This window comes from Catharus ustulatus, chromosome 5 (assembly GCF_009819885.2).
Source record: "Catharus ustulatus isolate bCatUst1 chromosome 5, bCatUst1.pri.v2, whole genome shotgun sequence".
NCBI classification, from domain to species: Eukaryota; Metazoa; Chordata; class Aves; order Passeriformes; family Turdidae; genus Catharus; species Catharus ustulatus.
Genome location: NC_046225.1, coordinates 22654440 through 22671209, shown reverse-complemented (window position 1 = coordinate 22671209; position 16770 = coordinate 22654440). Strand labels below are relative to the sequence as shown.

At 41.1% G+C, this 16770-nt stretch overlaps 1 protein-coding gene across 1 annotated transcript in view; it reads right to left on the bottom strand.

The window, feature by feature from the left end:
- The window catches only part of BANK1 (B cell scaffold protein with ankyrin repeats 1), a 128797-nt gene extending 112667 nt beyond the window's left edge, over positions 1-16130 (bottom strand). Inside the window, exons 1-3 of the mRNA XM_033060023.1 lie at positions 15879-16130; positions 12396-12492; positions 1874-1939 (exon numbers count right to left, since the gene is read on the bottom strand). Of these exons, the coding sequence (XP_032915914.1) occupies positions 1874-1939; positions 12396-12492; positions 15879-16130 (415 nt within the window). The remainder of the gene's footprint in view (positions 1-1873; positions 1940-12395; positions 12493-15878) is intronic.
- Positions 16131-16770: the final 640 nt, after the last annotated feature.

Genomic DNA, 16770 nt, shown 5'->3' with positions numbered 1-16770 from the left:
AGCTTTCAGCAAGCCACTATCCACCTCAGACCTCACCTAAAGCACCATTCTTCAGAGAATTTATAGGGTTCTGGCAAAAACCTCTTCTTGGTTTATAATTTCTCCTGACACTTCTGTTCTGTGTCTTTCATGCAATTAAGTACTGTATACATTTGCTTCTTATTAGGAAGAAGCAGCGAGAAGAGACAGTCCCTGGAAACACTTTTTCACAATTCTTCTGAAGTCAAACCCTGTCTGTTTACCTGAAGTGGTAAACAGTACCTACACTCTGGAGGGTACACATACTAGCTAATTTTGCAGTTGCCATCTCATCTTTCTTGGCTTTGTAAAGACTGATGCACCGAATCTTGAACATTCCAATCGTTTCACTTCTTGGGCTACTTCTCCCTCCAAAGCTCTGCAGTGGTATCTGGTAACTGTTCCCTGTTGGATCACTACAGAAGGAATGTTCACCAGGCAGTTCCTTACACTTGTTTGGGAGTCAGCCATAACCTCATACATAATACCATTACTGGGAATCCCTCATTTCTAATTGGCTCTTTCACTCATCACAACAATCTCTTCGGTCCTCTTAGCAATAACCAGACATCATTAACCAGCAAAGGCCACAGACAATGAGTACTTTCAGGATGACTGCCAAAAGCTGACTGAGAATGGCTGATCAGGAAACTTCTGCTAAGATTTCAAGTGAAACTTTTGTTTCTAATGCAAGAATTTCTTTGTTGAAAAAAATCCCCATATCACTTTATCAGTTGACAGTAAACTTGGACTTAAAGCTGCTGTTCAAACAGCCATAACAAAACAGAAGTAGCTTGGAGGACCATCTCCTCAGTCCTTTCTTTCCTTGGGACTCTGTCTTCTCTATTCCCTATTTTACTGTCTCATTTTTTGGATGTAACAGTGATGAATGAGAGAAATGCTGACATCAACTTATTTGGTACCTTAGATGATGAGCCAGAAAGCCTTCCTTGTACCAACACACTTCTTCAGTGCACTGACCTATGGCACATTCAACACAGGACCAAAAGAGACATCCATAGAAACCTCGATAACAGGTCTCTAGGGATAAACCAGTGTAGCTTTACAGCAGCCTTCTGCTTGAGATCATACCATTAAACCCAAGATGTCAAGAGACTCACAAAGAGACCCTTATTAGAATATGGATGGGGGTTGAACAGGAAAGAGCCACTAACCTCAGAATCCAGCAGCACAGAACTGCTATGCCAGGAATCCTGGAATAACTTACATGCCCCCTTCCATTGGTAATTATGCTGGTGCTACTAAGCCAATTACTTTGCAACAGTGTCAACCCAGAAATAAAGTTCACTAAGAACTGAGGACAAGAAATATGGTACGTAGCTCTTTACTAAAAGCAAGTTAAGATTTTGCCAGTCTAGAACCTTTTATAAACTTTCACAGCTACAAATAAACCAAAATGGCAAATGTCGACAGGGGCTGAAGCTGTGATGCAGATCTTCTCCCAGCCACTGGCTGTCAGCAAATGATGCCATAAATGTGATCCGAGTAGGACTGATGTAAGTGAAATTTAAAATCAGCTCTTTCTTACAAGCAAAACTCCTCATGCTGGAAACAGGAGAGAAAAGCTCTCCATGTCTTCCTTTTTCTCTACGCTGAAATCACAGTGAAAAAACCCAATCCTTTTGTATCTCCTCCCCTTTTCACACTCCTCACAAGATTGTGTGGGTATTGATGTGGGAGCGGATGTCTGAGAACAAGGCATGTTCCTCTACACTGTATGCTGTGGTAGGAATGGTTTATTGCCTTTCATGTCTAACAAGATGTAAGAGAACAAATTTAATTTTCTGGAAAGTACTGGCTTTATTCTGTGAATGGCAAGGGGAATTCAACTTACCATCTGCAATAACTGTTTCATAGATGTAAGACACAGAGTCTCCAGGATTTTCATCCCATGGTTTATCTAGGAAAAAATAAGAAAGAAGAAAGAAGATAATATCATCACACTGACTTCCACTTTTTTTTTTTAAGATTAAAATCTGTATGTATTTTAAATATAAGATAAAGCTATTTAAAGCTATTATTCTGAAGACAGAAAAAATAATCACAGAACAGATCCAAGGGTTAGTACAGAGGAACAAACCTAGAGAACAAGTCAGAGGAACAAGCCAACCTTTAGATGTAACTGTATTTTTCAGTAAATGTCCCTTTGACTTATTTTTTTTCAATTTACCAGAGCTGGTGAGAAATGTGTACTTGAAGAAGAAGTTTCCCTGAAAGGCAATACAGCAAATAATGGAAGAGGAGTTAGGAGTAAAAAAATTAATATAATATAATATAATCATGTGCATGAAAGTGAGAAACTGAAATGTATACAGACACTGCAGTTTGGAAGACAAGTGTTCAGTGTTTGATAATACAACAGATCTGGTTAAAGACAGTATCACTGAACTATAGAGTGGTTTGGGGCGGGAAGGACCTGAAGAACATCTAGCTTCAACCCCTTAGCCATGGGCAGAGGCACCTTCCACCAGATCAGATTGCTCAAACCCCATCCAACCTGCCCTTGAACACTTCCAGGGATCGAGCATGCAGAGCTTCTCTGAGCAATCCATTCCAGTGCCTCACCATCCTCATTGAAAGGAATTTTTTTCCTTACATCAAACTTAAACCTACAGTAAATTCACGAATACAAGCCGCACTGAGTATAAGCCGCATCGCCGGGTATTGGCAAACATTTTGTTTTTTGTCCATAAATAAGCCGCACCTGAGTATAAGCTGCTCTGTCGTTCACAGCGAGGACCTGCGCGCAAAAAAGTTGCCAAATAGTAACAGAACTGCGGCAGGACGGGGTTTACTGGCTCGGCTCGGGCCACGAGGGCTCGGGGTTGCTGACAGAGCTGGGTGGCCCAGATCGGCGCTGCCACTCAGTGGGGCCGCTCGGGGCCGGCCGCCGCCACCGCTGGGCTCGGTCACCCCAGCCCGGTGCTGCCCCGCGGCGGCAGGGGGGGGCACAGAGCCCGCCGGCACCTGCGGTGGTGATGGGAGGTGGGGATGTAGTCTGCCTGCTCCTGTGGCGGTGGCACGCGGGGACGGGAGCCCCCCGAGCCGCGGGGCCAAGCAGGAGAGAGCCCCTGCTTCCCCCGAGCTGCAGAGCTAAGCAGGAGAGAGCTGTCCCGCCTTCCCCCCGAGCCGCGGGGCCAAGCAGGAGAGACCCCCTGCCTCCCCCAAGCCGCGGGGCCAGTAGGAGGGAACTGACCCGCCTTCCTCACCTCCTGTGCTGCCTGCAGGGAGCAGCTCCACCCGCTGTGCAACAGAGTAACCAATTTGTAACAACTGCGTAAATGCCGGGTTTTACTGGCAGGAGCTCGACTTTGCAGTTTGCACTGACTTGGTTTGCACTCCCGGGGTTGAAAATGTCAGAAAATTATTCACATATTGGCTGCTCCTGAGTATTAGCCGCATTTCTGGTATGGGAGCAAAATTTTGGTCAAAACGGTGCGGCTTGTATTCGTGAAATTACTGTACTCTCCTCCAGTTCAAAGCCATTCTCCCTTGTTTTATCCCAGGAATCTTCTATGCTCTGGGCTGAACAACCCCAGCTCTTTCAGCCTGTCTGCAGGAGAGGTGCTCCAGCACTCTGAGCATCTTCATGGCCTCCTCTAGGATTGCTCAAGCAGGCCCATGTTGTTCATATGCTGGGAGCTTCCAGAGCTGGATGCAGCACCGCAGGTGGGGTCTCACCTGAGCAGACCAGAGGGACAGAATCCTCTCCCTCACCTGCTGCAAATGCTGCTTTGGATGCAGCCCAGGATGCATTTGGCTTTATGGGCTGCAATCACACACGTTGATCTCATCAACCAACACCCAGACTGTACTTGTGCTTGGGATTGCCCCAACATGTGCAGGACCTTGCATCTGGCCTTGCTGGCCTTCATGAGGTGTGGGCTCTCTTCTCAAGCCTGTCAAGGTCCCTCCAAATTGCATCCTTTCCCTCCAGCGTATCAGCCGCACCACACAGCTTGGTGTCAACAGAAAATTTGCTATGGGTACACTCAATGCTACCAAAAAAGATGTTAAACAGCATCCAACACAAAATCACTGTAAGGGTCCAGTTGGAAGGGACTACTGCGGCTCATCTGGTCCAAAGCTCCCTGCTCAAGCTGGGGCATCCTGAAACACATGGCACAGGATTGCATCCAGACAGCTCTTGAACATCTCCAGTGAGGGAAACTCCACAACCTCTTTGGCCATCAGTTCCAGGGCTCAGTCACCCATGTAGTGAGTAAGTTCTTCCTCACATTTAGGTGGAACATCAGTTTCCACTCGTTGCCTCTTGTCCTGTTGCTTGGCATCACTGAGCAGAGCCTGGCTCCATTCTCTGGACACTCTCCCATCAGATACTGATAGACATTGATAAGGCCTTCTCAGCTGCATCTTCTCAAGGCCCAACTCTCTCAGCCTGTGCCCCCTAAGATACTGTATTAACATTTGCACGACCAAGTTATTTGCACGACCAAGTTCTGGAATCACAGCCTTTTAAGTAAGTACACTTAAGTTAAGAGAACCTTACCAAGAGCAAAATCTGATTCTATTTTTCTACCATGAACTTAAATAGGTGTTATACTTCATTTATTTTACCCCATTTCCAATAAGATGCAACTAATCTAACGGAAGTATCATTATGGTGAAATTACAAATAGCAATTTTGCTGTAACAACAGCTGTTTGCAAAAATACATACAAGGGGTACCTTTACAGAGGTCTTCTCTAGATGCCTTCCAATGAAAACTTTTCAGTAATTGTGATGGTAACCACAGTGCAAAACTCAGTCAGACTCAATAATACATTACATGAAGGACATATAAGACTAAAGACGCACACAGCCATTTTACAGAATTACCTGCAAAAATACTTGCTGGGAATCTTAAATTATTTGTCAGCTTTATAAACAGTCTCACAACTGCAATTAAATACTGACTGATGACTGGGTTGTAAACAATACATAAATTCGGACGATGTCCATTTCAAACCTTGAAACAGCAGACTAAAAATGAAAAATCCATTAATTTATTTTTAAAATAAAAAAATATAAATGAAATAAACAGAAGTAAAATTTACATATGTTTAGTACATGCTGTTGCAATAATGCTTATGTTCTAGTCATCTGACTTTTATTATTAACTAAACTTTTAATAAGTTTGTCCTAAAAGCTGCTAAAATTGCTGAAAAAAATTCTAAAATGCATGCTAAAAACTTTAAGATGTGCACTCACTTTTCTGGGTGTAACAACTTTTCATCCAATCACTGTCATAAACATGAGGAAAAATCACATACACATACTTCAGAATCTAAGGGTACAGGTTACCATGACTAGATCAGAACATGAGCTGCTAAGAAACCTAACAAACCTCACAAATAAACCTTAACAAGTAAAGTCTTCTCTGAATTTTGCAGAAAAAAAGAGAAGAAATAGCAAAGAAGTCAAACAGTTTAAGTGAAAGGGGATGACAGTCTCAGCATCTTATCTGGGGTTGCCACCTCCAGACAATCACTTCAGTTTCTCTTCTGCTTTGAAATAGCCAGGATGTCATGTCAGATGAAAGAAGCTAGTGACACAATCCATTTTTTTTGTTGGAAGTCATTACCAGCCCCCATCACAGCATTGGCATCCCTTCTATGTGGAATGGAGAAGCACAGCATCTCAGGAATATGTAATACTCTGGCAATTTTAGCAGTCCCTGCAGAGCAGTTCAAAGACTCATTGGCAGGGCAAAATGGAAATGAGAACTATACTGCAGCACACACCAACTAACAAAATGCCCCTTCTGTTTATGATGCAGTCACATGGATTATTTTCGTTCTAACAAAAAAAAAAATTTATTGGTATCTGAGGTGCACTACAAAAAGCAGATGAGATCACTACCTTAAAACACCAACAGTGATATGTACTGTCTGAATGTAAATACATTGAGGAAGGAGTAAATAGAGGTACAGCCATGTGGCATCATTTATTGAAACCTCCCCTGGCAGTGAACGAGGCCATAACCACCCACCTACTTTCCTCTATTTACTCAGTCTTGCACGTTCAGGGAGAAATCTTCACAACCAAGACTTAGGTCACACACACACACACACACACACACACACACAGAGTATTCAGGATTCACAAACAAACAGAGACTAAAAATAAAATTCTGGTAATTTTCTTTATTCTTGAAGTTTAGGGTTTTTTAGCACTTTAGCTTAATTTTCTCATAGACTCCTGTTGGGGGTTGGGGGAGTTTTTTACTCTTTCCCTCAGTGGAGAAAATTTTTCCCATTAGCATGTCAAAGTAACCTGGCTGGGCAACTCCCTGGTTTCTAATTGCTCAAGACAAAAGAGGGGGTGGGGATGAATAGCTGTAAGTTGCTTTGTCCTTTCAAGAAGCCACTCACGCTCGCTGGCCCCACCGCAGAGGAGAAAACTTCTTTTTTCCTCCGTGGTGTGACCAGTCCCTGCACTCCGACACTGCTACAGCTTCCTGCTTCTGAGAACAGCGCTGAGAACCGGGACGCAAACACTGAGCGGAGGCTTCTTTTCCTTTACCCTTCTCCCACCTGGGACCCCCCTGCTGCTCTGCCTGCCTTCTCCTGCAGTTCCCGCAACTGAGAAAAAAAGCCACTCCGCCCCCGCTCCACCAAGACCGTGTGGAGGAGGAGGGCGCCTGACTGGACAAAAGGACTGAGACTGAGTTTCGTTCTGTTTTGTCAATGATCTTTTCATAGCTGATGTTGTTCTTGTTTGTCTTGTAGATATATCAGTAAAGAACTGTTATTCCTAAACCCATACCTTTTTCCTGAGATCCTTAATTTCCAAATTATAGTAAACTGGGAAGGAAGGAATTTTTCACTCTCCATTTTGGGAAAAACTCTCGCCTTTTTCTTTTCTGGCAATACTGTCCCCTAAACCAGAACAACTCCAAGTCAGTGTTAAAATTTAGGTGAAGCACTTGCCCAGTGAAGCCAATGGTAAAGTTCCCACTTAATCAGGGGTTTAGCTCATCAGCACAAGTCTTGCTCACAGCCTAAGGAAATCCATTGCCATTTATTACTTGTATTTGAGTGGCAATGCAAAGAGGATTTTGCAGGAGAACAAGCAAAGCAGTGGAATCAAAATGTGAAACATTCCTTCGGTATTCAATGTTATACCAAACCAAAATAAAATTGATGCCACTGTACTAGAAATTAAACAGGAAACACAAACCATAAAAGTTATGATAAAAATATAATTATTTCTTCCTCTTTTGTGTGGTCTGCACACAAGCCCCTCAGTATTTGAAGTGGTCTGAAGATCTGCATGAATTAAGCACTATTTTAGCTCCCAGCCTGCTTTTCCCACATTTACTTATTAGAGAAAAACACCCTATGCTAGTATCTTGTTTGTCCACATCTATACCCTACTACTAGTTGCAGAAGTAGTTTTCTTAAAATTACTCTTCTTGGTCATTAAAATTGCGTGCAGATACATGGAATACCTTTTAGGTAAACAATCAGAAATTAATGGCATATTGCTGTCTCAGGTAAAAGTTACAAATTTGTTCTGAGAATCTTTCCTCAGCTGTCAAAGACTCTGCGTACCATTTTCTAGTTGGGTTATTTTACTTCATGTACATCTCACTTTTTAATACAATAGCAGATAATGAATGGATACATGTAGGTTTGATGAGCTGTTCTCAACAATCAAATTTTGCAGAAGTACATTCTCTTCATATTTTGGCATTAAAAGAAAAAAGGGATATCACTGCTTGGGGAAAAGGCTGGAAGTGGAAGTGACAAGAGTTGCTTTTGTTGAGCTTTAAAAAATGAAACCTAATAAAACGGCAAGCAGACTAATGGATACTTATGACTCCTGTACCAAGAAGTCCCACCAAAAGTCTAATAAAAGTGTCAGCACACTTTAGAAACAGCGTCACAGAAAATTATTTGTATTAGATAAGACCTGTTCTCTTTTTGCACCACTAATACTGAGGACAACTACAGGAGACATCTAGGACATTCAAGGATCTAAGTTAAATACCTACAGATGCAAATATCTATCTATAAATCCTTTACAAAAACACATGCTTTCCTGAATTTGAAGTCTTTCAGGATTAAACAGAAAAACCTCATCTATGTTTAGTACCCCAGGACACTGAATTAATACATTGAAAATGTGTCAGTTTAATCTACACAGTTCAGCAGACCAAGGACAAATAGTAGAAAGACACAGGAGAACAAAATGACAGATGCAAGCAAAATATATTTCCTGATTCTATTTTCAACAATATTGGGAAAAGCTGATAAAGGAAAGACAGAATTCTAGAGTCTCAGTGGGCCATCTTAGATGCGTCTCACTGGGCCATCTCAGATGTTAACATAGAACAACATAACTTCTGAGTGTTCTCCTCTTTCTCTGGCAGTTATCTTTTTTATGGCAATAGGCACAGGATCTACAAAATTCAAAACCAACTCAGAATCTGAATGTGGCATTTTCAAACAGTGAAATATTTTACAAACAAATCCTGCAAAAGGAATCTTCTGACAACAATAAAAATATTTGTGTTCCTCTTCATGCAGAAGGTGAATATAATAAAGTCTGTCAGCATCCTGGAAATTTATGTTAGAAAGGTCACTCTCCATGCCCTAGTTCTTCCTTTACTCCTTCAAGAACATGTTCAAACAGGCGTGACAAACCATTCAGATTTTGTGCTTGAACCACATTACAGACTAACAAGCTCTCTGCTGAGTACAAAATCCTCTGCATCTTCTGTTTTATTTAGTTTTATTTAGTTTTATTTAACATTTTAATTAGTTTTAGTTTTTGCCTAGAATGTTTGGCATATATACTACTTTAGAGCCAGAAGGAAGTTTTAACAGATAAAGACCTGTCTGCTCCAAGAATACGAAACCAGCACCATCTGGTAGGTGAAATAATTGTGGAGCATATAAAATGAGATGTATTTTGCATTTCTTCCATCTCAGGTTGTAGGGACAGTGCAAAGAGAATAGCACCTAGGAGAGAAGAGACAGCTAAAAACTTACCTTGCCTATGAGCTTTCCTGAGTATGGGGAAATCTGTAGCAGAAGGATGGTGACTACTAGCACCTATGCTATGCTATGTTAACACTCCCCAGGAGAATGTTAAACTGTGAGATAACAACCTGACTTAGCATACATCTTCAGCTGTCTTAATTGCCTGCAGGCCACTCCTGAGCCCTGTGCATCCATTAGTCCTAGGATCTTAATGGCTCGCCGTCCTAAGGGATTAACAGAATTTAGTTGCAGTGGAAGGCATGTGGTGGGGTCATTATAATTAAAGTGCATTATTAAGTTTTTAGACTGGTAGAGTGATAGCTTTTTTCAAAACTGAGGAGACAAGAAGCTACTAATGCTTGGAAGAGTAATGAACAGTTTAGCGGAAAAAACCAGAACTGAAACCCATGAAGAAGATATACAAAAGTGTTTTCATCACTATCTCTAAAAGGGTCAAGAATATGAGGGTCTAGGGATGAGCACTGAAAACAAAAGGGGATGAAGACAATGATCCATATGAAAACAAATAGGAAATCTTGTGTGTCTGGTCCCAATGAAAGGCAAAAAAATACACTCCAAAGGAGAAATAATCCTTGTATATACCAAACAACCCCTTAGCCAATAATTTTAAATACAAGGGAAAAATCTTCTTTCCCAGATGTACAATCTGTCAAAATCCCTACCACAGGTATCACAAACGCTAAGAGTTTAACAGGATTATACAAAAGACTATCATCTATACAGGTATCATATCTTTAAGCAAAGGTAAGCAACGACAAACCACGCACATTGTCATTTCTCAGAGCTTAAATCAACACTCGGATGAAAGGAAATCTCTTAGTTGGAACACTTTCACTGTGCAAGAGAGAGGAGAGCAGAGCAGAGGTCTCATATCAAGCCCTGATCTGCTGTGGCCTGGCTGATGGCCAGGGCACATCAGTACACAAAAAGCAGAGCCAGAGCAGTTTTAAGCTACAAGTGTGGAGGAGGGCATAGCCTTGAAGCACCAGGCATCATCAACACTTCCATTACCAGATCTAGCTCAGTCCACTGAACTTGTGTGATCCCAGACACAGTATATACATCCCCAGTAAAGATGCACACACTGAGACTGAAGCATTCAACAACCGTTCATTAATTCAGCTTTCTCCTAATCTCTGAAATTGCTGATATTGGCCAGCATAAAAGCAAGAACACCTACTAAACATCTCATATTACACATAAGTCACAAAGGCACAGGTAATAGGTATTCTTGTGAATGCACTGACCTAAGCAAAGAACTTTCCTGTGTCTTCTAGAAAACTGTTTATTTCTTCAGAAAGGTTTGCCATTTCCTGTGCATGTGTCAACTGACAGTATCTAAGCACAGTTACTTCCTATATATACACACACAGTATAGACCTACTGTTTTCATTCCATCAAAAAACTGGCAAGAAACTCCAGTCTGAAGCTAAATATTGGGCACAGACAGAACCTGCAAACATTATCTTCTGAAACCAAACCAGACAACTGCAATGAGCCCAAATCACGAAGTCTGAAATATGTACTGAGAAAAAGGTTATTCAATACTGAAGAGAAGATAGTTGGGGAGGAGTCTAAAATGTTCTTTTAAAAACACTAATCTCATATAGGCAGACTGTGTGTAGACATATTCTGGGCAGGTTTTAAAGCCCTATGGCATATTTAAGCTTACCTGCTTAAGCACAAGGCAGCAGGGACATCCAGCTAAGTCATTCATTCAGCTGGGGTCTCTCTACCCCAGTGTTCAAAAGAATATTCTTGGTTGTTCATGTGCATCCAAAACTAGGTTAAGCTCTGAGTAAAAATCCTGAACTGCAGAATGTCTTTCTCAAGCACAAGTTCCCATTCCCATAAAATGGCACCTTGCACATAACAAAGAGAGAAGCACAATATTCTGCTTGGCAGACAAAACCTTGGCTAAAAAAGGAGGTAAGAGACCTGAGGATTACAAACAAGTAGTAATATATTACCTGGTTGAATAATTCCTTTAACAACAGAAATATATTCCTCAGGTTTCTGATCAGTAGAAATTTCTTTGCTGCCTCCATCTAAGGTTAGTATCTCATAAAGAATCTCTGAATTCTCCACTCCACAAAGTAGAATGACCACATTATCTGAAGGTTTTAGAACTTGTTCCAGAAAATAACTTCTTTTTTGATTCAGGCAGTTAAGAAGTCCACATGAGAGTATCAGGAGTTTACATTTATAAGACGGTAAACAGAGTAGTTCCTGGTCCTTGAAAGATGAATTCTCTAGATCGTAGAGTAGGATTCCTTCTTTGTTCACTATGAGTCCAAAGAGAGATTTTAAATACAGAGCCCACTCTTCTGCTTCTTGTTCATATATCACAAGTATATCTTTTGTATTTTCTAGAGAGAAGAAAACATTATAAAAAATATTTTCTAATGTGTTTTAAATCTATTAAAAATACCAGAAGACAGACAGTTTGTTTCCCCCCCTAATAAAACTTTGAGGTGTTGAAGAAATTACCTTCAGCAGAAATCAGCTCATCACATTGCAATGACAACCATCTCTATTTCTAAGACCAAGAAAGATTGTTCACAGAAATACTGGAAAAATACCTCAGGATATTATGTTTAGAATAAAAAATATTTCAGAATAAATACTGAAACTGCAGTGTAGGAAGCAGAGCATATTAACACAATCTGCTCACTCCTAGAGTCTTGACAAATAGGTGATAGTATTAAAAATGGATCACTTAGCTTTTAATGACAGAAGAATATATATTTGAACACATGAACATGATCTGACAATTAGAAAATTACTTGGTATGTTTAGGATATTTTCTCAGGTGTTAGGATAGTAATTCATGATCTTTCTTTACTGTCCTTATTCTAAGAAAATTACTTAAGACCTGACAAAAATAAATCTAGAACTGTAATTTTTTAGTTCTCTTTCCCTTGATGATGCTAGTAAGACAACTAATACTCTTCCACAGCGTTACTAGGGTGACAGTTTGAGACAGAGGCAACAGGCACAAACGGAAACACAGGAGGCTGCCTCTGAGCATCAGGAAATGCTTTTTTTTTTAGTGTGAGCACTGGTACAGGCTGCCTGGAAAGGGTGTGGAATCTGTTTCCTTGGAGCTTCTCAAAAGGTGCCTGGATATGTTCCTGGCTCTAGGTGTACATGAGAGCTCCCAGATGACCCATCCAACCTCATTTTGTGGTCATGTGAAACCATCAAAAACTGTGATTTGATGAGCAACACAGTAACAATATACATCAAGCCAGGGTAGCTTAATATCCCCAGAGTAGTTTACAATCACAGTCCTGTGGAGCAGCCATGAGAGGCTGAGGAACAGATACAGCTTCTGCACTTTACCTTCACTGTGCTTCATGGTGTCTGCCCGCTGGTCAGGGTCAGGCAGCCTGACTGACACTTGTCTGCCGTGCACCACAGCTCCACAGTGCCTAAGCTGCTGCACAGTGAGGATCAGGAGATACGGAAACAGGGGGTGCACACAGAGTTAGAATGTTTCTGGGACACACAAAGCACACAGGCAGGAGGATGCTCTGTTGGAAACACAGTACAGATGTAGCTAAGGAGAATAAAAAACTTGTCAAGGATCCCACATAAGTCCACATATAAGAGAAGAAGCAGAACCTTTATCTCCAGTCCAGGATTAATGCTTATATTATTTGTCTTCCCTTCCTTTTAGAAGAAATTATTTCTACACTTTGTTCATCCATTCTTTACTCTGGAGACACTTGAAACAAAGTTTACCCAGGAAAATCTGAATGAAACTTGTAGAATAGGGACACTATCATTTAGTCTTTTGAGTTAATTATATGTCTACAAACTGCTTAGAGAACAGTTGCCATATTTTCAAGATTTTTTAATAAATCTCACCCTTTCACAAAGTTTTCTGTCACAGGGAATCAGAAAGGGCCATGCTCAACATGGTAGCAGGTGATGATATTTCAAGTTAACTAACTCTTACTGGTGCATTAAAGCAGGCTCATATTTGTCAAAGTGTATTTGGAGCGGTGAATATTGTAATTTCCATGGTAAAAGCAATCTGAAAAATACCTGTTTCTGATGAAATGTTGAAGGTTAATAGCAAGAAAAATAGCAGTGTTATTTAACTCAGAGCAAAATTGTTTGGTTTATGATGCTGGGATAAAAATATCTACTTTCTGCAATGTTATTTTCAGAATCTCATCTGATCTTCCATAACACTCATAAACAGACATGCACAAATTACAAACAAAAAGCTATGATTTGCTGCACAGTTTCAAAAGAATAAACTGTATTAACAGTGCTGTAAAGTCGGAAGCTCTCTCAGTCTGACCACACAGTTTCATATCACAGAAAATGGAACAAGTGAGTACCTTCTATTTTCAGTCCCTATTAACTAAAAGCACTGTAGCACTTCTTTAAAAATACAGATATAAAGACAATACTTACACCATAAGGAAAATTTCATAATTCTTTCTTTTACACTTTGTTTGAATTCACTTAGTTCTAACTTACACCCATAATATAATTTCGTATATTTCTGCATCCTAAAGGAGGATCTGTTCTGCTCTCAGAAATCTGTCTCCTATGGTCTTCAGATTCCCATGAAGTGACTCTTAGCCTTGCCTTCATTACAGTTTGTAAACTGGGATTAATCTCTTCCCACTACAATGAAAACATTGTAGAACTCTTCCTGGTTTTTTTCTGCACTTTTGTGAACCCTCCTGACTTTTTAGAATAATTTCTGAGAAAACCAGAACTGCACATAGGGTAGTGGTACCTTCAGGCAGTGCATGGGAAGAAAAAAATAACCCTGGGTATGCACATGGGCTCATACAGTGAATTTCACATTCACTGACCCCTGTTCAAATGGAAAGAACAAGGCTTGAGTACTCATGAAATTCTAAAGATAAAAGTGAGAAACATGTATTGAAAGGATAAAAGAAGACATAAAGTAATTCCACTTCCATATGGAATATCTGCACCAGTCTGCGGCTTTGATCTTAGTTAAGCAGGAATGAGAAAGGCGTTTTACGTTGTTTATTGAAGGCTCAACTGCATTTCTTCTTAACTATATTGATTTTTATGTATGAGAAAGAAATCTTTATTTGTATAAGAAAGGGGAGTGATCTATATCTAACACCACACTTGATGGAATAAAGGCTCTGCAGCACACATCTCATAAAGCTCTAATGCAATATGGCTCCCCTATTTAATTTGTCTTTTCTGTCTGTGTACAGAGGGAAGAGCCATGTTGTTGAGCAAGGGTTTTTATACTGCACTTTGGTGCAATGTTTATTGAAGCAAGCAGCAAGTGCTATCAAATTACCTAGGGGAAACTAAATGTGGGCATGATTTGAATTACAAGCTTGCATTTTTTTTCTGACATTTATCTGCCTTCTATATTAAGAGTTAACTTCAACATTAAGCAGGAACGTAAGGTTTACATCTTACTTCTCCCAAATTATATTAAAAGGCAAAATACCACTATTTTGAATTGCTTGCCTGAATTGAAATGTGGAGTCAAAGTCTACCCTACAAAAATCTACTCTATGTACTAGCAGCTTTTCCCTGTCATATAGTTTTTTTGCCTTCAGAGATTCTACTAAGATGCATATGCAGGCAGCTTACTTGAAAATTAAAGCCCACCAAAATTCTGCCTTCAGAAAAGTATTATTTTAACTTGAATCAAACAAAACAAAACAACCAAAAAAACCCCACCAAGTCCAGTACTACGTGGTACTGAATGTACAGTGACAATGCTCAACTTTTCAGGCAGATTTTTTTCCCTTCATTATTTTCACCTCTTACTGAATAATTCTTTGAATTTACTGCACTTGAAATATAATGTAAGTTGAGATTAATTTTGCTGCCTTGAAAGTTAATGTAATAGAAACTATCACATCCTGATGAAATTAAGCTGTGCTTCATCTGTTCCTACTTGGAAACTGACTCAAAGTTAGAAATAAAATGTATTATTAGTTCAGCAATAAGAAACAGTAAGAGAGTTTATGCAGTCATCCATAACCTGGAAGGGGTTCTTCTGACAAGCAAAATTCTTCTCTAGTTACTCGTGCATGGTTGCCCAAGAAAGCACATCTCAGCCCAAGAAAGCAAATCTCATGTCACCTGAAGGGCTCTTTGAAAAAACCTGCTAGATCCTATGAGACTACTGTGACCAAGTAGGAATCAAGAACTTGTGTATATAGGAAAAAAAACCCCATGTCTTTTAAGGCAAGAATTATAAAATACAGTAGGGGGAGAGGGAGGGAAGAAAAAACAAGTATATTAGAGCTAAAGGAAACCCCAAGACCCCTGTAATGCACCAAACACACCAGGAAGGCAAAGGAAATAAATCAAAAATTGGGGTCTAGTAGCTGCTCTTTAACAGATATCTCAGCATATGCACCTTGAAATCTTGCAAAAGATAACTTCTGTGTGCTTAGAAATAATTAAGAAGCACTTGGTAACACTCATCTTTGAGAATAACACTGCACAGGTGTCAATTCATCCCCTATATTTTTAAAGGCCTTTTAGGTTTGTAGGAGTTTTTAAAGGTTTGTAGGTGAAATGCTTTACTTCTGCATATCTTTGACTTGCATTTTACTACAGTTGTTTCCAAAACTTCAGCACTAACATACAGTAATTTCATGACTATAAATCGCACCCTTTCACTAAAATTTCAGTCACAACCCAGAACGCAGCTTATATTTCAGAGCAGTCAATATATGAACAAAGTTCAGAAATTTCCCAACCCGGAAGTGCAAGCTGTGGGCCAAGCTGAGCTCGGGAATTGAGCACCTGCCAGTAAAAGCCACGATCGTGCGATTGTTACAAATCGGTTACTCTGTTGCGCGGCAGGGGGAGCAGACTCCCGTGGGCACCGCGGGGCAGCGCCAGGCCGGGGTGAGCGAGCCTGGCGGCCGTGGCAGTGCCAGATGGCTCTGCCAAGCGGCAGCAGCGGCAGCACTGGTCTCCTCTGTGCCGAGCGGCGGCAGCTGGGGCAGCGCCGGCCGCCTCTGTGCCACCAAGCGGTTGGGGCAGTGCCAGCCGCCTCCGTTGCTGAGGAGTAGCTGGGGCAGCGCCGCACACCTCCATGTTGAGTGGTCATGGCCACGGCAGCACCGCGCGCCTCTGTGCCGAGTGGCCCCGGCACCACCGGGCTCCTCTGCCGAGTGGCAGCAGCCATGACAGTGCCGCCCGGCTGGCCCTGAGCAGCCCAGCTGAGCAGCAGCGCCAAGTTGGGCCACCAGGCCCTGTTGGCAGCCTCAAGTGGGTCGAGCCCGCCCGGCCCCGAGCCGAGCCAGTAAACACCACAATTGCGCGACTGTTACTAATTTGTTACTTTGTTGCACACAGGTCCTCGTTGCCAATGAAAGTGCTGCTTATAATGTGGTGTGGCTTATATATGGACGAAGACCTAAACGTTGTCGACACCCGGATGTGCAGCTTACAATCAGGTGCAGCTGATAATTGTGAAATTACTGTACTTCGCTTGACTTAAATAAGGCTGATTACAATTAGGATAGGGTTTAAAAACTGGCTCTACAGTTTTGGTGAAAAAAAAGTTGATGTTCAACTTTTACCCAAGTTTCAATGGAAAGATGGATCACCATATTTCTCAGGGTTGTCTGCTCTTTTTCAGTTAGGGTACCGGAGCCTAATAATGGAATTCTCTGCTGTTCACTCAGCCACACTCATGAGCTCCTATAACCATGCTCCCAGCCTGCCACAGTGA